This window comes from Amblyraja radiata, chromosome 11 (assembly GCF_010909765.2).
Source record: "Amblyraja radiata isolate CabotCenter1 chromosome 11, sAmbRad1.1.pri, whole genome shotgun sequence".
NCBI classification, from domain to species: Eukaryota; Metazoa; Chordata; class Chondrichthyes; order Rajiformes; family Rajidae; genus Amblyraja; species Amblyraja radiata.
The window spans coordinates 62,587,185-62,611,226 of NC_045966.1; the positions used below are offsets into that span (position 1 = coordinate 62,587,185).

The 24,042-nt window shown below is 43.7% G+C and overlaps 1 protein-coding gene across 1 annotated transcript in view; it reads left to right on the top strand.

Annotated features, from left to right (window-relative positions):
• The first annotated feature begins 6,503 nt into the window (after positions 1-6,503).
• Positions 6,504-24,042, top strand: part of LOC116978420 (putative ammonium transporter 1) — a 43,703-nt gene continuing 26,164 nt past the window's right edge. The window contains exons 1-5 of the mRNA XM_033029541.1: positions 6,504-6,537; positions 7,582-7,731; positions 11,030-11,251; positions 18,230-18,303; positions 20,364-20,489. Of these exons, the coding sequence (XP_032885432.1) occupies positions 6,504-6,537; positions 7,582-7,731; positions 11,030-11,251; positions 18,230-18,303; positions 20,364-20,489 (606 nt within the window). The remainder of the gene's footprint in view (positions 6,538-7,581; positions 7,732-11,029; positions 11,252-18,229; positions 18,304-20,363; positions 20,490-24,042) is intronic.

Here is a 24,042-nt window from a genome sequence, read left to right on the forward strand (position 1 = left end):
GAAACCAGTCCTTCCAGCCCACAACACCCATACTAGCACTCTAGAAAGCCCTGCCCCCCCCCCCACTGGCCACCAATATTGGAATTGGTGGAGAGGTGAAATATTGCGTTGGGGGATCAGCCCTCCCGTGAGATGCTGGGACCCAACGGGTCCCACTTAGTCTAGTATCCTCCTAAATCTTCTCTGCACTCTTTCCAGCTTAACAATATGCTTCCTATGGCAGGGTGACCAAAACTGAATAGAATACTCCAAATGAAGTCTCACCAACATCTTGTATGACTGTAACTTAATATCCGACCTTTTATACGGTGGGAAGAAATATAAAATCTGGCCTTTGTTAGCCTCTCCAGAATTGGAGCTCGACAATCTTTCAAAAATAATAAATGATATTATTGATATTATGTGTAGGAAAGAACTTCAGATGCTGGTTTAAATTGAGGGTAGACACAAAATGCTGGAGTAACTCAGTGGGGCAGGCAGCACCTCTGGAGAGAAGGAGAGAACTCCAAGAAGACCAAGGAGTTCATTGTAGACTTCAGGAAGTCTAGGGGCGGCACGCACACCCCCATACACATCAACGGGCCGTGTTTCCAGCTTCAGGTTCCTGGGGGTCAACATCTCCGATGACCTCTCTTGGACCCACAATACCTCAACTCTGGTCAAGAAGGCTCACCAGCGTCTCTTCTTCCTGAGGAGACTGAAGAAGGTCCATCTGTCTCCTCAGGTTCTGGTGAACTTCTACCGCTACACCATCGAGAGCATCCTTACCAACTGTATCACAGTATGTTATGGCAACTGCTCTGTCTCCGACCGGAAAGCACTGCAGAGGGTGGTGAAAATTGCCCAACGCATCACCGGTTCATCGCTCCCCTCCATTGAGTCTGTCCAAAGCAAGCGTTGTCTGCGAAGGGCGCTCAGCATCGCCAAGGACTGCTCTCACCCCAACCATGGACTGTTTACCCTCCTACCATCCGGGAGGCGTTACAGGTCTCTCCGTTGCCGGACCAGCAGGTCCAGGAACAGCTTCTTCCCTGCGGCTGTCACACTACTCAACAATGTACCTCGGTGACTGCCAATCACCCCCCCCACCACTCCTCCCACAGGAAAAACACAATGACTGTATGCATGTAAATAGATTTATTTATTGAAATCATATTCTATGTCGCTCTTCCAGGGAGATGCTAACTGCATTTCGTTGTCTCTGTACTGTACACTGACAATGACAATTAAAGTTGAATCTGAATCTGAATGGGTGACATTTCGGGTCGAGACCCTTCTTCTGACTGATCCACAAAATGCTGGAGTAACTCAGCGGACAGGCAGCATCTCTGGAGAGAAGGAATGGGTGATGTTTCGGGTCGAGACCCTTCTTCAGACTGATCTTCAGCTGCCTGCCCCGCTGAGTTACTCTAGCATTTTGTGTCTACCTTATTGATATTATTATTGAAGTAAAATTGAATTTCCAATTCCACTTTCTTTCAGTTATGAAAGTTGGACTGATTTGCTACCAAATTGGGAGATTGCCAAGACAAAGTACGCTTGCTGTTATTTTTAAAAGTGTGATAGATACATGTAAGTATTTACAAATTCAAATAAGATTTTTTTTAAGTTTGATATGTATGGTGTAATGTTTTCATAATATCATAGAATTGTTCAGCACAGAAACAAGCCCGCATGGTCACCTTGTCCATGCTGATCATACTGCATTAATCCCACATGGAGTCATAGAGCCAAATAGCAGGAAAACAAGCCCTTAAGCCCACCTTGTTCACACTGACCAAGTTAGTATACAGGGCTGTGTTCAAGAAGGAACTGCAGATGCTGGAAGATCGAAGGTACACAAAATTGCTGGAGAAACTCAGCGGGTGCAGCAGCATCTATGGAGCGAAGGAAATAGGCGACGTTTCGGGCCAAAACCCTTCTTCAGACTGATGGGGGGTGGGGGGAGAAGGAAGGAAAAGGGGAGGAGGAGGAGCCTGAGGGCGGGCGGATGGAAGGGTGGCAGGAGACAGCTAGAGGGTTGAGGAAGGGGAGGAGACAGCAAGGACTAGCAAAATTGGGAGAATTCAATGTTAATGCCATCCGGACGCAAGGTCCCCAGACGGAATATGAGGTGCTGTTCCTCCAATTTCCGCTGTTGCTCACTCTGGCAATGGAGGAGACCCAGGACAGAGAGGTCGGATTGGGAATGGGAGGGGGAGTTGAAGTGCTGAGCCACCGGGAGGTCAGGTTGGTTATTGCGGACTGAGCGGAGGTGTTCGGCGAAACGATCGCCCAACCTCCGCTTAGTCTCCCCGATGTAAATCAGCTGACATCTAGAGCAGCGGATGCAGTAGATGAGGTTGGAGGAGATACAGGTGAACCTTTGTCGCACCTGGAACGACTGCTTGGGTCCTTGAATGGAGTCGAGGGGGGAGGTGAAGGGACAGGTGTTGCATTTCTTGCGGTTGCAACGGAAAGTGCCCGGGGAGGGGTGGTGCGGGAGGGAAGGGAAGAATTGACGAGGGAGTTGCGGAGGGAGCGGTCTTTGCGGAAGGCAGACATGGGGGGAGATGGGAAGATGTGGCGAGTGGTGGGGTCATGTTGGAGGTGGCGGAAATGGCGGAGGATTATGTGTTGTATTTGCCGGCTGGTGGGGTGAAAGGTGAGGACCAGAGGGACTCTGCCCTTGTTGCGAGTGCGGGGATGGGGAGAGAGAGCAGTGTTACGGGGTATGGATGAGACCCTGGTGTGAGCTTCATCTATGGTGGCGGAGGGGAATCCCCGTTCCCTGAAGAACGAGGACATTTCCGATGCCCTGGTATGGAATGTCTCATCCTGGGAACAGAAGCGGCGTAGGCGGAGGAATTGGGAGTAGGGGATGGAGTTTTTACAGGGGGCAGGGTGGGAAGACGTGTAGTCCAGATAGCCATGTGAGTCAGTGGGTTTGTAATGTATGTCGGTCAGGAGTCTGTCCCCTGGTATACAGGGCTGGTCCTATTTGCCTGCATTTGGCCCATTGCCTTCCAGACTCTTCCTATCCATATATCTGTTTAAATGTCCTTCAAAAGTCACAATTGTATCTAATTCTATAGCTTTCCCTGGCAACTCATTCCAGATACGGACTGTGGAGTGAAAATGTTGCTCCTGAGGTTCCTCTTACATCTTCCTCTGTCAACTTAACCATATGCCTTCTAGCTTTAGCATCCTCTACTCTAGGAAAAAAGACTGAGTATTCAGTTTATCCATGTCTCTCATGATCTTGTACACCTCAATAAGGTCACCTTTGGCTTTCTACGTTGCAAAGAAGAAAAGTCCTAGGCTGTCCGACCTCTCCCTGTAACTCAAGCTCGCTAGCCCAGGTAACATCCTGTTGGCTCTCTTCTGCACGCTTTCTAACTTAATGACATTCTTCCTGTAATATGTTGATCAGAACAGTGTGGTTTCAGCAACGACTTCTACAGTTAATTACTGATGTTCCAACACTTGTTTTCAGTAGCCTTCCCAATTAAGACAAGTGCCAAAAGCCTTATTTACCGCACTGTCCACTTGACTCACCATTTTCAGGGAACCATGCACCTGTAGTTTCCAGATCTCGTCTGTATTAGTGTCAGAATCGAATTCCATTTGCTATTTCATGGCCCACCTTCCCAACTGATGTAGATGCTGATGTAAACTTAGATATCCTTCCATGCTGTCCAATGTACCACCAATTTTGGTGTCTTCTGCAAATTTGCTCACACTGTTAATTACACTGTCATCCAAATCGTTAATGTATATAATAAACAATGGTGGACACGGCACACACCTCTCTAGTAGTCCACTGGTCATAGACCTCAATTAGAAAAACAATTCCCACACCATCCTTTGACTCCCTTTTCCAAGCCATTTTTTAATCCAATTGGCTAGCTCACCTTGGATTCTGTATGCTCTAACCTATCAGATTAGCCTGCCATGTGGGACTTTGTCAAAGATCTTGCTAAAATTCATATAGGCAACCGCCACTAGCCTGCCCTCATCAATCCTCTTAGTGACCTCTTCCAAAAACTCTTATCAGATTTTGCGAAAACCAATTTCCCATGCACAAAGCCATGCTGACTATCCCAAAACAACCTTGTGTATCCAAATGTTTAAGAAAGAACTGCAGATGCTGAAAAAATCGAAGGTAGACAGCATTTTTGTCTACCTTGCATATCCAAATGCTGGTAGTTCCTGTCATTTAGGAGCAGCATTGTGGCATAGTGGTAGAATTGCTGTCTTACAGCGTCAAAGACCCGGATTAAATCCTGACTACAGGTGCTGCTGTGTGTACGGAGTTTATACGTTCTCCATGTCAATGCATGGGTTTCCTCCCGGTCCTCCAATTTCCGCCCACATTCCAAAGCCATGCAGAGTTGTAGGTTAATTGACTTCTGTAAATTGCCCCTAGTAGGGTGGAAAGGTGGGAAAACATAAAACTAGTCTACGGGTGACCTTTGTACAACGCGGACTTGGTGGACTGAAGGGCCTGTTTCCACTGTATCTCTAAACTAAGAATCCCTTCCAACTTTCCCACTACTGACATCAGCTTGTAGTTCCCTGAACTGTCCATGCTGTCCTTCTTAAATAATGGTACAATGTTAGCCACACTCCAGTCTTCTGGAACTTCACATGTGGCTAAACACAATATAAATATCTCTGTTTCTTCTCTGACTTCCATTGAGTTCTGGACATGCACTTGGTTAGGCCCTGGGGGTTTGCACCTTAATGTGCTTTAAAACGAAAATCCCAACTCTTATATTCAATGCTTAGGTCTACAAAGGCAAGCATAACAAATGCCTTCTTTACTGCCCTATCCATTGTGACACCACTTTCGGGGAGTAGTGGACTTGTACCCCAGGTCTATTTACATGTAATCCTAAGGTCCCTGTCATTTACTTTCTATGTCTCACCAGAATGTACTTCGAAAAGTGCATTACATTACATTTGTCTCAATCAGACTCCATCTGCCGTCACTCTGCACAACTTTCCAGCTGATCTATGCCCCATAGAATTTTTAGACAACCTTCTTATCTATCTGTCTATCTGTCTGTCTGTCTGCTCCATCAGTTTTGAGTTCTTCAAACTTGCTAATCAAACCATCTACATTATCATCCAAGTCATTTATATATTACAAGCAACAATGGTCTCAACACTGATCCTTGCATTACACCATTTGTTACAGACCACCAATTGAAAATAAACACCCATACTTCACTATCCTATGCTTTCTTCCACTAATAACATATGGACCTAGTTTGCCAATATGTCCTGAGTCTAAGCCTGGACCAGCCTACAATTGTCAAAATCATTGCTGTTATCTGTCTTCATCAATTTTTCTCAGCAAACTACTCAAAAAAACTCAGATTTGTGATTCAGGATTCCCCTTGCACAAAACCATGCTGAATCTTCCTAAACAGTTCCTGTATTTCAAAGTGAACATAGATCCTGAGCCTCAGAATCATTTATAATTGTACTTTGGGAGGTTGAAGTAAGGGGAAAATATACAATTGGTGGTAAGACCCTTAATAACATTGATTTACCGAGTTCAATGCTATAACTCACTGAAAGTGGCAACACATGTAAAATGAGTTTTAAAGAAGGCATAAGGTCTGCTTGCCTTACAAGAGTCAGGATGTCATGATGCAGCTCTGCAGGATGTTAGTGAGGCCGAATTTGGAGTATTGCATGCAGTTCTGGTTGCCACATTACAGGAGAGATGTGGAGGCATTGGAGATGGTGCAGAGGTTCAGAAGGCTGCCTGGAGTCGAGGATTTCAGCTACACGAAGAGATTGGATAGACTTGGGTTGTTTTCTGTGGAACGTCGGAGGTTGAGGGGAGACTTGATAGAAGTATATAAAATTGAGAGGCATAGATAGGGTAGACAATCAGAACCTTCTTCCCATGATGCAAATGTCTAACAATAGAAGCATTAGCTACAGAAGGTAGTGGAGGTCTGGAACGCATTGCAAGAGGTCATGGTGGATGTGAAACGCTTTCCTTCTCTCCAGAGATGCTGTCTATACTATTCTATGTTCTACATAGTGGCACTTAAAAGGGTTTTAGATGGGCATATGGAAGTGCAGAGAATAGAGGAATATGGATCATGTACAGGCAAATTAGATCAGTTTAACGTGGTATCATGTTCGGCACAAACATGGTGGCTGAAGGGCTGTTTTATGTATGTTTAGGAAGGAACTGCAGATGCTGGTTTACACTGAAGATAGACGCAAAATTCTGGATTAACTCAGCGGGACAGGCAGCATCTCTGGAGAGAAGGAATGGGTGATGTAGGGTCCCACCTGAATCATCACTCCTTCCTACTCTCCAGAGACGCTGTCTATACTGTTCTATGTTCTATCATGAGAGCCATAGACTAGGTAGACAGTCAGTTTTTTTACACAGTTTTTTTACACAGAGGTTGATAGGTGCCTAGATCATGCTGCCATGGTAGAGCCAGATATAATAGTGGCAAAAAAGACATAATAGTGGCATTGATAGGCACATGGATTTGCAGGGAATGGACAGTTGTGGAGCATGTACAGGCAGGTCAAATTAATTTATCTTGACATCATGTTTGGCACAGCCATTGTGGGCTGAAGGGTCCTATTCCTGTGGTGTACTGTTCTATATTCTAACATTTCTACCACTGATGTACAACTCATCGGCCGGTAGTTTCCAGGTTGATCCCTACTGCCGATTTTGAACATAGATAACATTGGTTATTCTTCAGTTTTCTCATACTTGTAGCTAATGAAGATGCAAAAATCTCTATTAAAGCCCATCAACATCCTTCCTTGTTTCCCTCAGCACCCTGGGATAGATTCTGCCAGCTCTTGAGGATTTATCAATCCTAATGTGCTTCAATATTTGTAATATTTTCTCCTTCCTAACATGCTCTAGTAATATCAGTGTACATGTCCCTTACCTCTTCAGCCTCCATTTCCATCACTCTGGTGAATACAAATGAGAAGTATTCATTTAGGACATTGAGCATATCCCTTGGCTCCATATGTAGATTATCCCTTTGGTCCTCAAACGGATCCTTAGCTTCTAATCTACTTGTAAAACGTTTCCGATTTTCTTTAATCCTATTTGGCAATGTCATTTCATGTCTCCTTTTAGCTTTTTCAATTTATTTCCTCAAAGGATTCATTCCAAAATAATTTCTTGTACCTGACATCTTATTCCTCTTTACCTTGGTTAAATCCTTCAAATCCTTCTTTTCCCTTGACTTACCATCATTATTTCTTAATCTTAAAGGGATAAGGTAATTTTGACGATTACTTATTAACTCACTTTTAAATGCCTCCCATTTATTGGATTTTGCAATTGTTCCCAGTCCACTTCTAAGGGTCCTGTCTTATACCATTAACTATTTTGTATTTCTTACTGAGGATTATAGGCAATTCTGTAAATTATTGTATGAATCTATTTTGGCAAACAGTTAAGGTAATGTGTTTATTGTTCTAATACTGTTTGTATGCATGACAAGTACAAATTTAATACAGGTCTACCACCGATTTTCCAGCAACTGGTGTTCCGGCAACACCCATAAGTTTCACCAAAAATGTGATGCCTAGGTGGAGCGGCCGATCTCGACCACATTGGGACTTCAGTGGCCAATCGGCGGGTCAAATTTGCCCCCTGCAGCCAGGCTCTCAAACTCTGGCCCGGACGGAGCCGGCAGATCTGTTGCTATCGCCGACTTTGGAGGGCGAATTTGCGGGCCGGTATCTCGGTCTCCTGGCAGCCTAAGCGGACTGTTCCAGTAGCGTTCATTCCTCTCAGAGGCCTTGACCTCTGATGGCTCAGCAAAATGGAAAATCCAGAAAGGTCATGTGATAGGAGCAGAATTAGGCCGTTCGGCCCATCAAGTCTACTCCGCCATTCAATCATGGGTGATCTTTCTCTCCCTCCTAACCCGATTCTTCTGCCTTCTCCCCAGGCAGGAGTAACCAAGGGTGCCAAAAAATCGGTGCTGGACCTGCATCAGAAATATATTAATATTTATTCATTTTTGAATGTTAGAATTATAGTTGATGGGGAAAGAAAAAGTGTAAAAATCAGCAACATTATTTGGTGCAATAAATAAATCCTCAATTGACATTTGTGGCCTGGGCTATGCTCCCTATTGTCCATATTTAATTATGAACAAATTAATGGGGAGCAAGTACATGAAGTAGCTTACCCACAAGCTTATACACATTGTACAGTGCACTTCCAGATCTTACTTAAAGTCAGAAGGTATTCGCTAAAAGAAAGGTTAGATCACCTGCTTGCACTTTCCAGTCAATAACTGGACAATTAATTGTCTGCAAAGGTGCCTCCATTTAATTGGGAAGATTGTTGCTGACAAGAAAATTCTAAAACTTGATTTCACAACAAGCAAGGGCATTTAAACTTTGTCATTGATCCTCTCAGCCCTCCCTTGGCTCTTTCAATTTTAAGCACACCTCATACCCCAGTCACCATAGCACACCAAACATCTCTTGCTTATTCCAAATCCATCAAACTATTTGCTTTGAAAACAGCACAGTTTAGGAATATTTTATTTTTTCGCATGCTGCATTTCAATCTTCATCGGATCATAAACCGATCCCTTCATGTCCATTATGCCTTCTTCTTTGTTTATTCTGTATCTTTTACCCTATGGACCATATCCAGGATATATACAAGCCTACTTAACTCTCACTTAGGAGACAATGGTGAGGAAAAGTGATGAAGAGAAGGCTTCCTGTCATTTTCTCTGACAGGCAGAGCAAATAGCCTTGGATCGCATTCCCTGGGAGAGGTTATGAGCAAGAGGAGGATGGCTTGCCCAAGCAAAATAAACATATATTTGCTTTCATGTTGCCAGGAACAGAATGGGGAAATAATATCTTGCGTTGGTTAAATTCCATTTGTCTGCGTTGGGCTAGTGCTTGAACATCCAGAAGCTGTTGAGCATGATGATCTCAGGACGGCTCTGCTTCCCTTAACAGAAATTGCAGCAGGATCTTGATCGGTTGAGCAGGTCAGCTGAGGAATGGTTAATGGAGTTTAACACAGATAAATACGAGGTGTTGCATTTTGGGAAGTCAAACCAGGGCAGGACTTACACAGTGAATGGCAGGATTTTTTGCTAGTGTTGTCGAGCAGAGGGAACTAGGAATGCAAGTACATAGTTCCTTGAAAGTGGTGTCACAGACAGATAGGGCGGTCAAGAAAGCTTTCAGCACATTGGCCTTCATCAGTCAGAGTATTGAGTATAGAAGTTGGGAAAATATTTTACAAGATATTGGTGAGGCACCATTTGGAGTATCATGTTCAGTTTTGGTCGCCCTTTTATAGGAAGGTTGTTGTTAAGGTGGAAAGGATAAAGAAAAGATTTACGAGGATGTTGCCTGAACTCGGGGCCTGAGCATTATGGAGAGGTTGAGCAGGCTAGGACTTTATTCCTTGGAATGAAGGAGTATGAGGGGTGATCTTATGGAGGTGTACAAGATTGTGCGGCATGGTGGAGCAGCGATAGAGTTGCTGCCTTACAGCCCTTGCAACGCTGCAGACCCGGGTTCGATCCCGACTATGGGTACTGTCTGCACGGAGTTTGTACGTCCTCCATGTGACCATGTGAGTTTTCTCCTAGATCTTGGGTTTCAGATGTACAGATGTGTAGGTAAATTGGCTTGGTAAATGTAAAATTTGTCCTTAGTGTGTGTAGGATAGTGTTGATATGCGGGGATCGCTGGTCGGCGCGGATCCGGTGGGCCAAAGTGCCTGTTTCCGCGCTGTATCTCTAAACTAAACTAAACTAATCATGAGCGGAATAGGTCAGGTAAATGCCCAGTCATTTGCTTAAAGTATCGAGAACAGGACGACATAGGTTTAAGGTGATGGGGGGGAAAGATTTAATAGGAATCCGAGGGGCAACTTTTTTACAAAGGGTCATAGGTATATGGAACGAGCTGGCAGAGGAAGTAGTTGAGGCAGGTACTATCACAACATTTAAAATACATTTGGACAGGTACATGGATAGGATAAGTTTAGAAGTGTATGGGACAAATGCAAGCAGGTATCACGAGTATAGATGGGGCATGTTGGTCAGCATGGGGAAGTTCGACTGAAGGGTCTCTTTTCACTCTCTTTGATTCTTAAGTAGTCTTTCAGCAGCTTTGCTAACACTTCAATGGGAAGTGTAGACTTGTGTCAGGGAGCTGATGGTTTACGTAACATACCTTCACAATTTAGTGGAGAACAGGTATGTGAAGTTGCAAATGTTCCAGTGTCCAATAAAGCACCATCTCCCCCTTCAAGGTACCTCAAGAAAGTGGCTCTTGATTGAGCATGGTCTTGGCTTCGTAATAAATGGTGATTCAGGTGTTGAATGCCATAGTGCTGGCTAACCTGCATGAAACCTTTCTCCATTAAAAGCAAAGAAGCAGGGATTTCTCCCATAGTACATAGAAATATCTACTAAAAAGATCACAGTTGTAAGTCAGGCAAAAATATTTTTATCTCCAAAAATCCCAACCTGTTTATATTACTTCAGGAACTGTTGAACAGCACCACCCTTACAAATCAAGCATGGAATAAAATTTACAGTTATTGGCCATAATAATACGTTGGATTTCTCAATCTTCACTCACAGGCATTGAACTGCAGTGTTTTTATCATGCAATGTTGTAAAAAGCATAAAAAAATACACTAAGACCTAAATTCAGTGAGATATATCACTGGGTAGAAGTAGACAGGTGCAAACTGCCAGCAGTTCACCACACATCCATTTACCATGTACTATTGGAGTAGAGAACCTTTCCTGTCCTCCACAAGTAATTGGGAAATATCACAGTTTAATTAATTGGAACTGTACCGTTACAAAATTTGATGTAACTTGAAAGAATTCAACAAAATTACTTAAAGTTGAACAAAGGAAAATTGTAATTTATGTGATTCTTGAAAAAAATAGTTAAATGTGAATTTTGTTTTCAATCACTATTTCTGTGTGCAATGGTGAAAAATGCGTTAACAGAAAGATTTAATTCTTTGTAGTTGTGTCTTTACTAGCCTACTGGATACATGGCTATGCCTTTGCTTTTGGAGATCAAGACAGAATTATTGGAAATAAGAATTTCTTTACTTCTGGCAATGTCAACTTCTCACACTTCTTTTATAATTATGCAAGATGTGCTATTGTAACTACGATCGTATCTGGAACTATTACCCGAAGGACAGAACCAATTGGTTACATTATGTCAAGCTACATGTTAGCAGGTATAGCAATTTGTATAGTTATGGATTTGTTAATGTTTTAATCTCCTACTGACATTAGTAATGAGTATATTTTAAATTATCCTGTAGAACTAAAATCTGTCACCTTAATACCGTCAACGTGTAAAAGAGTTGCATAAAAAAGGATGCCGTGTTGGCACAGCAGTTCGGTTACCAGAGATTAAAAAATAGAAAATGCTTATAGACAATGGAAAGAGAAACATGTTATTGTTTAAGGTTGAATAGTTTATTAAATGTGTCTTTGATAAGTATCCATCCTTCACTATCCTGGTGGTTATCATAGGCCATAAACTCAATTGGACTAGCCCTTTAAAAACAAGAGCAGGTCAGACCTGGGTGTTCTAAGGCATGTGACTCACCACCCTTTCCAAAGCCCAAATCAGAAGTGATAGAATACTCTCCACTTGTCTGCAAGAGTGCAGTGTCAACAAGTCTCAGGAATCTCACCAACAGAGCAAAGTAGCCCTCTTGTGGGAAGCAAAGGAAGAAATTACAAGGGCCTTGTCAGATATGTTTACATCATTTAACCACATGTAGGGTATTGGAAGATTGAGGAATGGATAATAGTATATTTTTACTTAAGACGAGGTGCAAGGAGAAGTAAGGGTACTACAAGCTGGTGAGTGTAAAATCAATGGTGGGGAAACCTACCACTGATGTTAAGCTCATCAGTGTTTCATTATGTTCTGTCTCTATCTGGACTATACATAATGGACGATTAAAGCAGTCTTGCTTACTTGAACTTTATTGTCTTTGTGCAGTCATCATCCGAACTGGGCTGCGCCCCCGGTGTCACCTCTAAACCAGTCCGCCGTACACCAGTACTTAAATAAACAATCCTATTGTTACATCTTTCTTTTTCTTTTTTCAAGTTAGTCTCTTTCCCTTAGGTATTATGTGCAACACTTGTACCATATGCTCTGCTCATTTACAACAGATCTAGCAACATAAGCAATAATAAATCAACAGTTCAAAACATCCGTTTTCCAACAAGTGCATAAACAACACATTTTCATTTCTTTTTCTTTCCATAGTCCATACTCTAATCACTGAGTATAGTCTGTCAGGTAGCGGGGTCTGACAACTTGTCGACCTGACCTGGTGACCGTGGTGACAACTTGTCGACCTGACCTGGTGACCGTGTCTTGGTTCTCTGCTGGGCCATCTGGCGGTATGGCCGCCTCAGTCACTGTAACTTGTCGACCTGACCTGGTGACCGTGTCTTGGTTCTCTGCTGGGCCATCTGGCGGTATGGCCGCCTCAGTCACTGTAACTTGTCGACCTGACCTGGTGACCGTGTCTTGGTTCTCTGCTGGGCCATCTGGCGGTATGGCCGCCTCAGTCACTGTTGGTGTGGGTGTGTTTTGTGTTGGTGTGAGCGTGGTGAGATTGTATCTGAGGTGGCGACGATTTCGTCTCAGAACACCTCCTGACTCTAACTCCACCTCATACGATCTATGGCTCACCTGTTGGACCACTCTTGCTGGTCTCCAACCCTTGTGTGTGTCACAGGGCTGTACTCTCACACTGTCCTCTCTTTTCAGAGTGTCCATGTCTTTTGCTGTGCGGTTGTAGTACTTTTCCTGTCTCTGTCTGTTGTATTTTAGTCCCTGTTCGTCGTGTGTCACCTCTGGCTTCAGCAGAGTGTCCTTTGTGGGAAGCAGGGTCCTGGTCCTCCTGCTTAGGAGTCTCTGTGCCGGGCTTGTGTTGAGGCCCTGGCTCGGTGTGTTGCGATGATCCAGCATTGCCAAGTACGGATCCTGTCTCGCTGCTGCAGCCTTCAGCATCAGGCGCTTGGCTGTCTTTACCGCTGACTCCGCCTTCCCATTACTCTGCGGGTATCCCGGCGACGATGTCCTGTGTTCAAAGCCCCACTTCTGGCTGAAGTGCTGAAACTCTTGTGATGCATACTGGGGTCCGTTATCCGAGATAACAATGTCAGGAATCCCCTGTCGGGCAAAGTGGGCCTTGAGTTTTTTGATCACTGTGTTGCTCTTAGTGTCAGGTGGATAATCGACCTCCCAAAAGTTTGAATAATAATACTGTTATCAGATAGTCTTTATTGTGAAAGGAGAAAAGGTCCGTTCCTACCTTGGTCCAGGGTCTGCTGGCCATGTCATGTGGATGTAGTGTCTCTCTTTGTTGCTTTGGGTCCACTGACCTACATATGTCACATTTGGCGATGAAGGTCTTGATCTCCTCGTTCATTCCAAGCCAGTATACACACTCCCTCGCTCGCCTCAGACATCCTTCTACTCCCAGATGAGAGGAGTGGATCCTGTGAGTGATGTCCACCCTGAGTGCGTCAGGTATCACGGCTCTGTCTCCTCGGAACACTATGCCGTCCTGGAAACTCAGTTCATCTTGGAAAGTGTGGTAGTGCCTGATGTCACTTGGTAAGTCCTTTTTTCTCTTGGGCCACCCTGACAGTATTCTGTTTGCCACACTCTGTAACTTTGTGTCATCTTTTGTTGCAGCCCTGATGGCACTCAGCCTCTCTGCTGAAATGGGTAGGTAGCTGACCATGTTCACAGTCTCTATATCTGTCTCACTCTCTCCCTTAGTGCTCTCTGGTAAGTATGCTCTACTCAGCGTGTCTGCAAGTAGCATGTCCCTGCCTGGAACATAGGTCACACTGATATCATACTGCTGCAACCTGAGTAGCATTCTCTGCAGTCTCTTAGGTGCACTAAGTAATGGCTTTCTGTGTATATTTTCTAGAGGCTTTGTACTGTGACCTCTCTACCATAAGTATACTGATGGAACTTTTCCATCCCAAACACTATGGCTAAGCATTCTTTCTCTATTTGGGCATAGCCCCTTTCAGTTGGTGTGAGTGCCCTACTACCAAATGCTACCGGTTTACCTTTCCGTGTCAGGGCGGCCCCCAGTCCCGTGTCAGATGCATCACACTGAAGTGTCAACTCCTTTTCCTTGTTGTAGTACTGTAGAACTGGTGCTTTAGCGATTTTGTCTTTCAGTCTTTGAAACGCCCCTTCTTGGATGTCCGTCCATTCCCACATGTTCTCCTTGCGCGTGAGTTGTCTCAGAATCTCAGAGTCATCTGAAAGGTGGTCATAGAACTTAGAAAGATAGTTGACCATCCCAACTAATCTCTGTACCCCTTTCACGTCTGTTGGCCTTGGCATCTCTCTGATTGCCCGTACTTTCTCCGGGTCAACCCTCAGTCCCTCGGCCGTGAGCAGATGACCTATGTAGGGTACCTCTTTTTGTCTGAGCTTGAATTTGTCCGCGTTCAGTTTGATGTTGCGCTCTCTGCACCTGGTTAGAAAGCGTCTGACTTTCTCGTCGTGGTCCTTTCCTGCCTCCTCTTGTGTTGCTCCTTCCCCCGTGATTAACACATCATCTGCTATGACGCAGACTCCTGGGAGGCCCTCCAGGGCCTGCATGAGCTTTCTTTGGAACACTTCAGGTGCTGGGCTTATTCCCATCAGCATCCTTAGCCAACGGAAGCGACCAAATGGGGTGGCGAATGTGGTAAGTAAGCTCGACTCTTCCACTAGTTTGACGTGCCAGAAGCCTTGCTTCACGTCGCAGACTGTGAATACTTTTGCCTTTGACATCTCCGGCAGGATGTCATCTATAGTTGGGAGTGGATAGTGACTTATTTTTAGTGCCCGATTCAGGGGTTTTGGGTCTATACATATCCTCAGCTTCCCATTAGGTTTTCTCACTGCGACCATGCTACTGATCCAGTCAGTGCTGCGTTCCACTGGTGTGATTATCCCTCTTCTCTCTAGATCTTTGAGTTCCTCTTGTAGAGGTGTCATCATAGCTACAGGCACTCTGCGCTTTGGCAGTTTCACTGGCGGTACTCTGTCATCTATCTCTATTCTATATTCACCCTCCATGCAGCCATCTCCGGTGAACACATCCTCAAACTCTTCATTTATTTTGTCCATGGTCACGTGTTTGCCACTTTCTCCCTTTGTCACTGGGCTCGGCTCTTTCTTCACTATGTTGTCTATAGCCAGAATATTCTCGTACTGTACTTTTATCAACTTCATTGCCTCGCTGGCTTTTCTGCCCAGTAAAGGGATTCTGCTACTCTGGTCAACCACTTGAAACTCTAGTCGGTACAGCTTGTTGTTTCTGGGGTTTCTGACCTTAACCTTACATGTACCCAGAGGAGTCAACTTGGTCTTGTTATACATCACTAGCACCTTCTCAGTGTGCTCTAACTGTGTGTCTGGGTTTAGTAGATCGATGGGGATGATATTACAGGTGGCCCCACAGTCTATCTGGAAGTCAACTAACTTTTCCCCTATCTTCATTCCTGCAAAGAGCTGCTGGCCCTGACTGTGGCTGTTTTTAACCTGGTTTACAGTTTCATCCTCTCTATTTGCTTCAGTTACTTTTTTGTCGTATTCCCCTTCTCTGCCTCCGTCTGCGCTGAGGCCTAATGGCGGAGCTGGCGACCTCGAGGCTCAGGAGGCAGAGCCTGCCAGGACTCGCACTGAGCTCGCTCCCGTGAGGACGGCCCGGCTCGGGGCTGGAACAGGGCTTTCGTGAGGGGCTGTGACGGCCGGCCCGAGGAAGGAACGGTGCTCCCGTCGGAGTAGCCGAGCTCGGGAGGTACGGCGTTCCCAGCCTGAGGGAGGAGCGGCGCCCGGTCGGGGCGGCCCAGCCTGAGGGAGGAGCGGCGCCCGGTCGGGGCGGCCCAGCCTGAGGGAGGAGCGGTGCCCGGTCGGGGCGGCCCAGCCTGAGGGAGGAGCGGTGCCCGGTCGGGGCGGCCCAGCCTGAGGGAGGAGCGGTGCCCGGTCGGGGCGGCCTGGCGCGAGGGAGGAGCGGCGGCCTGGCGCGAGGCTGAGACGGTGGCAGTACTCACGTGAGGGCGATCCGGCCCGGGGCTGGAACGATGCTCCGGGGGCTGGGACGGCAGTTCTGGTGGCGGTGGCCTGAGACCGGGGGTTCGGCCGCGGGCCAGCGGCTGCGTCAGCAGGTCTGGTGAGCGGCAGCTTCGACTACCCCGGGCCGCGGTGTTTGAGCCGCAGGACAGGTTTTAACATCGCCCGGGGGGTATCGCCTCAGCGCAGAAGGAGAAGAGGAGGGAAGAGACTGCAGCCCTAAGACTTTTGCCTCCATCACAGTGAGGAGATGTTGGGTGGACTCACTGTGGTGGATGTTAATATGTGTTTATTGTTGTTTTTTATTGTATTGTATTATATGTAATGACTGCTTAAATTTCGTTCAGACTTCGGTCTGGATGACAAATAAAAGGCAATTCAATTCAATTCAATTCAATTATACAGTTGACATCCTCATAAGAGTCACTGTCACTAGTCTGCTCTGTAACTGCATGCACTTTCTTAGTTTTCCTACTGCTCTCTTGTCTCGATCTGCACTGAGCTGCAAAATGATTTTCCTTTCCACACTTCTTACACTTTTTCCCAAAAGCTGGGCATTTTTTCTTATTCCTCTCGTGTGTTCTACCACAAAACTTGCACAGTATCTCATTGTCTTTTTGTCTCTCTTCTGCCTGTTTCAGTGCATGTACCTCCTCCACTGTCTGTCCTTGCAGTGTTCTGCTATTCTCCCTTGACAGCTCTGTAGCTCTACAAATGTGCAGGCATGTCTCAAGAGTCAGCTTCTCTTCCCTGAGTAATCTCTCCCTCAGTGCTGAGCTATTTGTACCACACACAAGTCGATCTCTAATCAATGAATCTCTAATGTCCCCAAAATTGCAACTACTAGCAAGTATTTTCAAGTCTTATATAGCTGTCCACGTTTTCATCCAATCCTTGGTTCCTCATGAAGAATCGGTACCTTTCCACAGTCTCGTTTACCTTTGGGTTGCAGTACTCGTCAAACTGTATGATCATTGAACTCACTGTGGTCCTCGCTGAAGGGCTAGCACTCGACAAAGTTGCCCAAAGTTCTCTGCCTTTTTCTCCGATGAGATAGTTGAATAGCTTGACTTTTGTGGTCTCTTCGGCGTCTGGCATGGTAAGGTCTATGTACAGTGTGAACTCCTCCTTCCGACTTTTCCATGACTTCGCCAAGTTGTTGGAGTCCAAAACCAAAGTTCCAGGGGGTTTTAGCACTTCCATCGCTGTCAGCTAGCTGTTGTTTTTTTCTTTGCCGATGCTGAAGGCTAACTGCTTATCTTTTGTGCTTTGTTATGTCTTTGGTGTGCTGTTGGCTACGGGCCCACTGAAAACAAGCTACTCTCTTCAATTGTTCAACTGCATTTTTTCTTCTTTGCCGGCTTCTGTAAGGCTAACGTTAGCCTGCTGCTGGCTAGCTAAACTTTCACTTTTCTAGTTAATTCTGACAATTTTCGACGTCCATCCCACAGCTGCCACCATGTTTCATTATGTTCTGTCTCTATCTGGACTATACATAATGGACGATTAAAGCAGTCTTGCTTACTTGAACTTTATTGTCTTTGTGCAGTCATCATCCGAACTGGGCCGCGCCCCCGGTGTCACCTCTAAACCAGTCCCCCGTACAACAGTACTTAAATAAACAATCCTATTGTTACAATCAGCCCATGGCTGGATAGACAACTCAGATTAGGGATGGCTTTTCATGTGGGAAATCACAGTAATAGGCTCTTCGGCATGCAGTGTCTGTGCTGACTCATGCTCCCTTCATCTGGAACATTTAGTAGTGAAGTGCCGTCCCTTCTACCTTCCAAGGAAATTTACATCCATCATCGTGAATGTCTACTTCCCACCCCTGGCAGATGTTCAGCTAGCACGAGAAGAAGTAGGTGTGATTCTGAAACTGAATCAACAAACATCAGATGGATTATCCCAATGCCTTCTGTATCATAGCTGGGAACTTCAATGAGACTAGATTGAAATAAGCCATAGCTGCTACTGACTTCATAACAAAACATATGGAAGATCTGTTTTATGTAAAAATCTGTTTTATGTTTTTTGATATGCAAATACTTTGAAGTTTAGTATATGTTTAAATTTTGATCTATCACAGGATTTGTGTATCCAATTGTTTCTCGTTTCTTTTGGAATCAATCTGGCCTTTTTTATGTACGTCTCCCAGTTCAGGTGAGTAAAATTTCAAATCATAAAAAGTTGCATGCAAATTTGAGGACTGTGTTTTGAATTAGAACAAAGAAGTGTACAGCACAGAAACAGACCCTTTGGCACACAATGTTTGCCGAACCTAATGCCTAGCTGAACTGATCACTTATGCCTGCACATGTCCATATTCCTCTACAGTTTCATGTGCCTATCCAAAAGCCTCTTAAACACCATTATCGTATCTGCCTCCACCACCACCACCCTGGGAATGCATTCCAGCCCCTCCTTCCCCCCAACCCCCACCCTCTGTATAAGGTGAGAGGGGGAATGTTTGATAGAGATGTGTGGAGAAAAAGCTTGCCCCACACATCTCCATTACACTTTTCCCCTCTCACCTTATAGCTATGCCCTCTGCTGTTGGACAATTCCACCTAGGGGGAAAAGGGTTCTCACTGTCTACCCTATCTCTGCCTCTCATAATTTAATATTATTTCTATCAAGTCTCCCCTCAACCATCGACCACCAACATTCCAAAGAAAACAATCCAAGTCTGTCCAACCTCTCCCTGTAGCTGAAACTCTCCAATCCAGGCAGCATTTGGTAAACCTCTCCAAAGCTTCCACATCTTTCCTGTAATGGGATGCCCAGAACTGCATACAATATTCCAGTGCGGCCTAACCAAAGTACTATAGAGTTGCATCCTGACTCTTGTACTCAATGTCCACAGCAAGCAAACCATATGCCTTTTTACCATCCTATCTACCTGTGTTGCCACTTTTGGTAAATTAAAACAAATTCAGGAACAATATTTTAAATGTAATACGAGTACTTTGGCAAACAACTTTTATGTTATTCATCAGCATATAAAAAGAGAGGGGGAAAAAATGAAGTTATGCTAATCACAAATGTAAGAATTCCAAATTACTTAATAGCCATTGATGACTTTTGAAATAGAATCACTGTTGCAATAGAGGAAATATTGCTTCAATTTACAGGTGGCAAAATCCTTCAAACAACAATGAGATAATGACCAGCTAAGATTTTAATGGAAAATGGATGTTAACATTACTTGAAATGGAATCGTCCAGAGGTTGCAGCATTTACCACCTAGCTCTACATTTTGGTTGATGGGACCCATGATAAATATGGGTGACATGAAACTAGAAAACTTCTTCTTTGGTTGGAATAACATGAGTACCAGGAAATCTGCATTGAATTGATGACCTACGGTTGTAATATTTTAATCTTTCTTTAATAGTTGATTATATATAGCCTTGAATATGACAACTTCTGTTGGTGCAGCAGAAATATAGAAATTGTAATAGTTGATCAAACTGATCTACGTTTACATTTAGCTTCCACAAATGCAATTAGTTTTAATCACATTTCCCCACCCTTGTCCTTCAATTTCCCTTTTTCTACCAATCCAGTCTAGCCATTATTCACTTGAGTTATGCCTTAGCCATTGACTGGAAGTTGCTGGAAGTTTGTTTAGAAATTTCTCTTGCCTTTGCTGTAAATTTTGTCAATTCTGAACATTAATTTCCTTGAGTTTACTGATTTTCAAGTAAGACAACAACATTGAAAATAAATATGTATTCTTAATCTAAAAACACATCGTAACCTATCCTCTGTAGAAAAACCGCCTTCCTTCTTACTATTCTGTGTCACTTTTCACTTAAAACAAATAAAAAGTGATCATAAAAGTATTTTCCGAGAGAAAAGATTCAACGTGTTAAAATTAAACGCACCAGTGCTGTTCACTTGTGTTGAATAATTTGTGTTGAATTGGTATGGTACCACACCAATATTTTCTTTAGAAGCAAGTTACAGCTCTTAATGACCTGCTGCCAAATGCAACATTCTGTTTCCCATAAATTCTCCTTGCGGAGACTCCTGTCAGTCCCACCTAGCTCACAATTTCAAATGCTCCCTGCTCCATCATATAGCCAATCCCTTTTTAGCATGACCAATAAAACATGTTTCCAATGTTTTTGTTTTTACTTGCAATGTTTAAAGAAATTATGAAATGACTATATCACAACTATCTCATCATATATATTTCATCTATTTTATTTTCAAAGGACTATGCTGGAAGTGGAGTAGTGTTCTTAGTCGGTGGCACGGCAGCACTAATTGCATCATTTGTTACAAATCTACATGTTGAACACTGGCAAACACCAAAGATCAATAAAGAATACAGTTTACCTGTGAGTGAATACATTAAAAAAAGAAAACCATAATTATCTAACTTTTTTGATTTTAAAAAGATGCATGAAAGTAAGATGAGTTAAGATGTTGTTTCATAACAGTGGATTTTGTACTTTTTCAATTATTAGTTCTTGAATTAAATCAAAGCTTTTATGAAAATTCAAATTTATATGTACACATTTTATAAAATACAAAAAATAGTTTACTGGTTTTATGAAGAGAAACTTTCAAAGTCAAGATAATTTAAACAACTTAAGCGTTCATAATAAAAATGAATTGAAATAACGTGATATGACACATTAGTCATATTATGTCATATTACTCTCCTAACCGTGGAGTTTTCAATGGGCTTACTTCAATAATTTATAAGCATAGAAACCATGGACGGCACACTGGCTCAGCTGTTCGAACAGCTAGCTCACAGTACCAGAGACCCGGGTTCAATTCTAACCTTGCATGCATGTCCGATCCTGACCTTGGAGTTTGCACGTTCTCCCTGTGACTACATGGGTTTCTTCTGGGTGCTTTGGTTTCTTGCCGCCTCCCAAAAATGGGTAGGTTTACAGGTTATTCAGAATATGTAAATTGCCCCTAGTAGATATAGAATGGATAACATAGAACTATGGTGAATAACGGTCAGTGTGCACTTGGTGGGCCAAAGAGCCTGTTTCATAAGGTCGTAGGAGTAGAATTAGGTCATTCGGCCCATTTTTCTACTCCACCATTCAATCATGGCTGATAGATATCTCCTAACCCCATTCTCCAGCCTTCTCCCCATAACCTCTGACACCCGCACTAATCAAGAATCTATCTCTGCCTTAACAATATCCACAGACTTGGCCTTCACAGCCTTCTGTGGCAAAGAATTCCACAGATTCACCACCCTCTGACAAAATAAATTTCCCCTCATCTCCTTCCAAAAAGAATGTCCTTTAATTCTGAGGCTGTGACCTCTAGTCCTAGACTCTCCCAATCATGGAAACATCCTCTCCACATCCACTCTATCCAAGCCTTTCACTATTCTATATGTTTCAATGTCCCCCCCCCCACCACCCCATTCTCTAAACTCCAGCAAGTACAGGCCCGACAAATGCTCGTCATAGGTTAACCTACTCATTTCTGGGATCATTCTTGTAAACCTCCTCTGGGCCCTCTTCAGAGCCAGCACATCATTCCTCAGATCTGGTGCCCAAAATTGCTCACAATATTCCAAATGCGGCCTTACCAGCGCCGTATGGAGCCTCGGTATTGCATCCCTGATTTGTATACAAGCCTATAAATGCAGGCATTGACTTTACTACAGATTCGACTTGCAGATTAACTTTTTGGGAATCCTGCACCACCTTCCAAGTCCAATTGCACCTCCAATTTCTGGATTCCCTCCCCATTTAGAAAATAGTCTGCTCCTTTATTCCTATTACAAAAATGCATGACTCCACACTTTGCTACACTCTATTCCATCTGCCACTTCTCTGCCCATTCTCCCAACTTGTCCAAGTCCTTCTCCAGAGTCCCTGCTTTCTCTACACAACCTTGCCTTCCACCTATTTTCATATAATCCGCAAACTTGGCCACAAAACCTTCAATCCCCCCGTCCAAATCATTAATATACAATGTGAAGGGTAGCGGCCCCAGCACCGATCCTTGCGGAACTCCGCTATTCACTGGCAGCCAACCAGAAAAGGCCCCCTTTATTGCCACTCTTTGTCTTCTGCCATCCAGCCAACCTGCAATCCATGTTAGTATCTGCTCATTGATACCTTGGGCACTCATCTTCCTTAGCTGCCTAACGTGTGGCACCTTATCAAAGGCTTTCTGAAAATCTAAGTAAACATCATCTACTGACTCTCCTTTGTCTGTCTTGCTATTTACTTCTTCAAAGATTTCCAGCAAATTTTTCAACCGCCCCTTCATAAAGCCATGCTGACTTCGGCCTATTTTATCGTGAACTTCTAAGTAATCCGTAACGTCATCCTTTATAATGGACTCTAAAATCTTATCAACCACCGAAGCCAGACTAACCGGCCAGTTGTTCCCACTGTTCCGCTTTGCTCTCTTCTCGTGCAGCGGGGTAATATTAGCAATTTTCCAATCATCTGTGAGCTCTCCCTTGGGGGCTATGGGAACGGGTAGGGAGCAGACTCAATGGGTCTGCAGTTGGTCTAGTATTTTATAATCCCTTCAAGATTACTCCTGTGTTTCATCATCTCCGTCTTAATTATTTTGTCCTTTGTTGTATTCTAAACTGCTCACAATTCTCAGGCCCACTGTTTTTTATTTCTGGCTATTTTATGTACCTCCTATTTGTATCTTATACTATACTTAATTTCTTTGGCTCACTGTTGAGCCTTTTTTTATGACATTTTTGTGCCAGATGTGAGTGAATAATTGGTGTAATTCATGTATCCATTCTTTACATATTCAAGCTAACCTATATAGTAAATTCTCTGTGCCAACTGTGTCTTTTACCTCAATAGTCTTTTACCTTGAAAACATTTTAACTCCCCTTCCCATTCCAATACTGACCTTTCTGTCCTGGGCCACCTCCACTGTCAGAGTGAGGCCGCATGCAAATTGGTGGAACAACACCTCATATTTTGCTTGGGCAGTTTACAACGTTGATTTATCTAATTTCAAGTCATTTAATTCCCTTCCTCCCCACCTTTCCCATCCTGGTCATCTGTTGCTTGTCTTTCTTCGTTCTGGCCTTGTATTACCTGCAGTTCTCTCCCCTCTACTTTTAGTCTGAAGAAGGGTCCCGGTCCAAAATCTCACCAGAGATGCTACCCGACCCACTGAGTTACTCCAGCACTTTGTGTCTATCTTCATATCTTCTACCTTTGCAATTTTCTTCATTCAGATTCAGGATTCTACTACTTTATTCTCCATCATGATGATGAATTCTTAGTCACTCTTCCCAAAAGGACCACACACAATAAAATGGTTAATTTCTTATGTCTTTCTCATTGTATTAAGCCCAGCCTAGTGTACTCTAATCTTTCATTGGTTCGTCAATGCATTAGTCTAAAAACAAAGTCACATGTTCTCTCCAGGAATTAACTGCTCATTGTATTATTTAGCATTACACCTGATTTTTTGATCAATTTAGATGTAAAGTCACCCATGTTTACAGTTGTACCCCCTTTGCTTGAGTCTCTGGTTACCTGAAAGTTCCTCTTATGTCCACAGTAAAATACTTCAGATGTTTAAAACAAAAATTCTTGCTGTTTGTAATATACACAAATGATTTGAACATGGATATAAGAGGCAAGATAATTTGCTGATGACATGACGTGCTGGAGTTGTTGATAGTGTGAAGGATAATCTTACATACCAAGTGATATTGATCTGTTGGTGAAATGGGCTGAGAAGTGGCAGAGAATTTAATTCCGATAAGTGTGAGGTGATGGATTTTCGAAGTACAAATGAGGCTATGGGTATACACCATAAATTATAGGGTCCTAGAAGAGCATTGAGGAACAAAAGGACCTTGGTGTACAAGTTTAAAGATCCTTCAAGCTCACAACAGAGGTTAATAATATGATTAAGAAA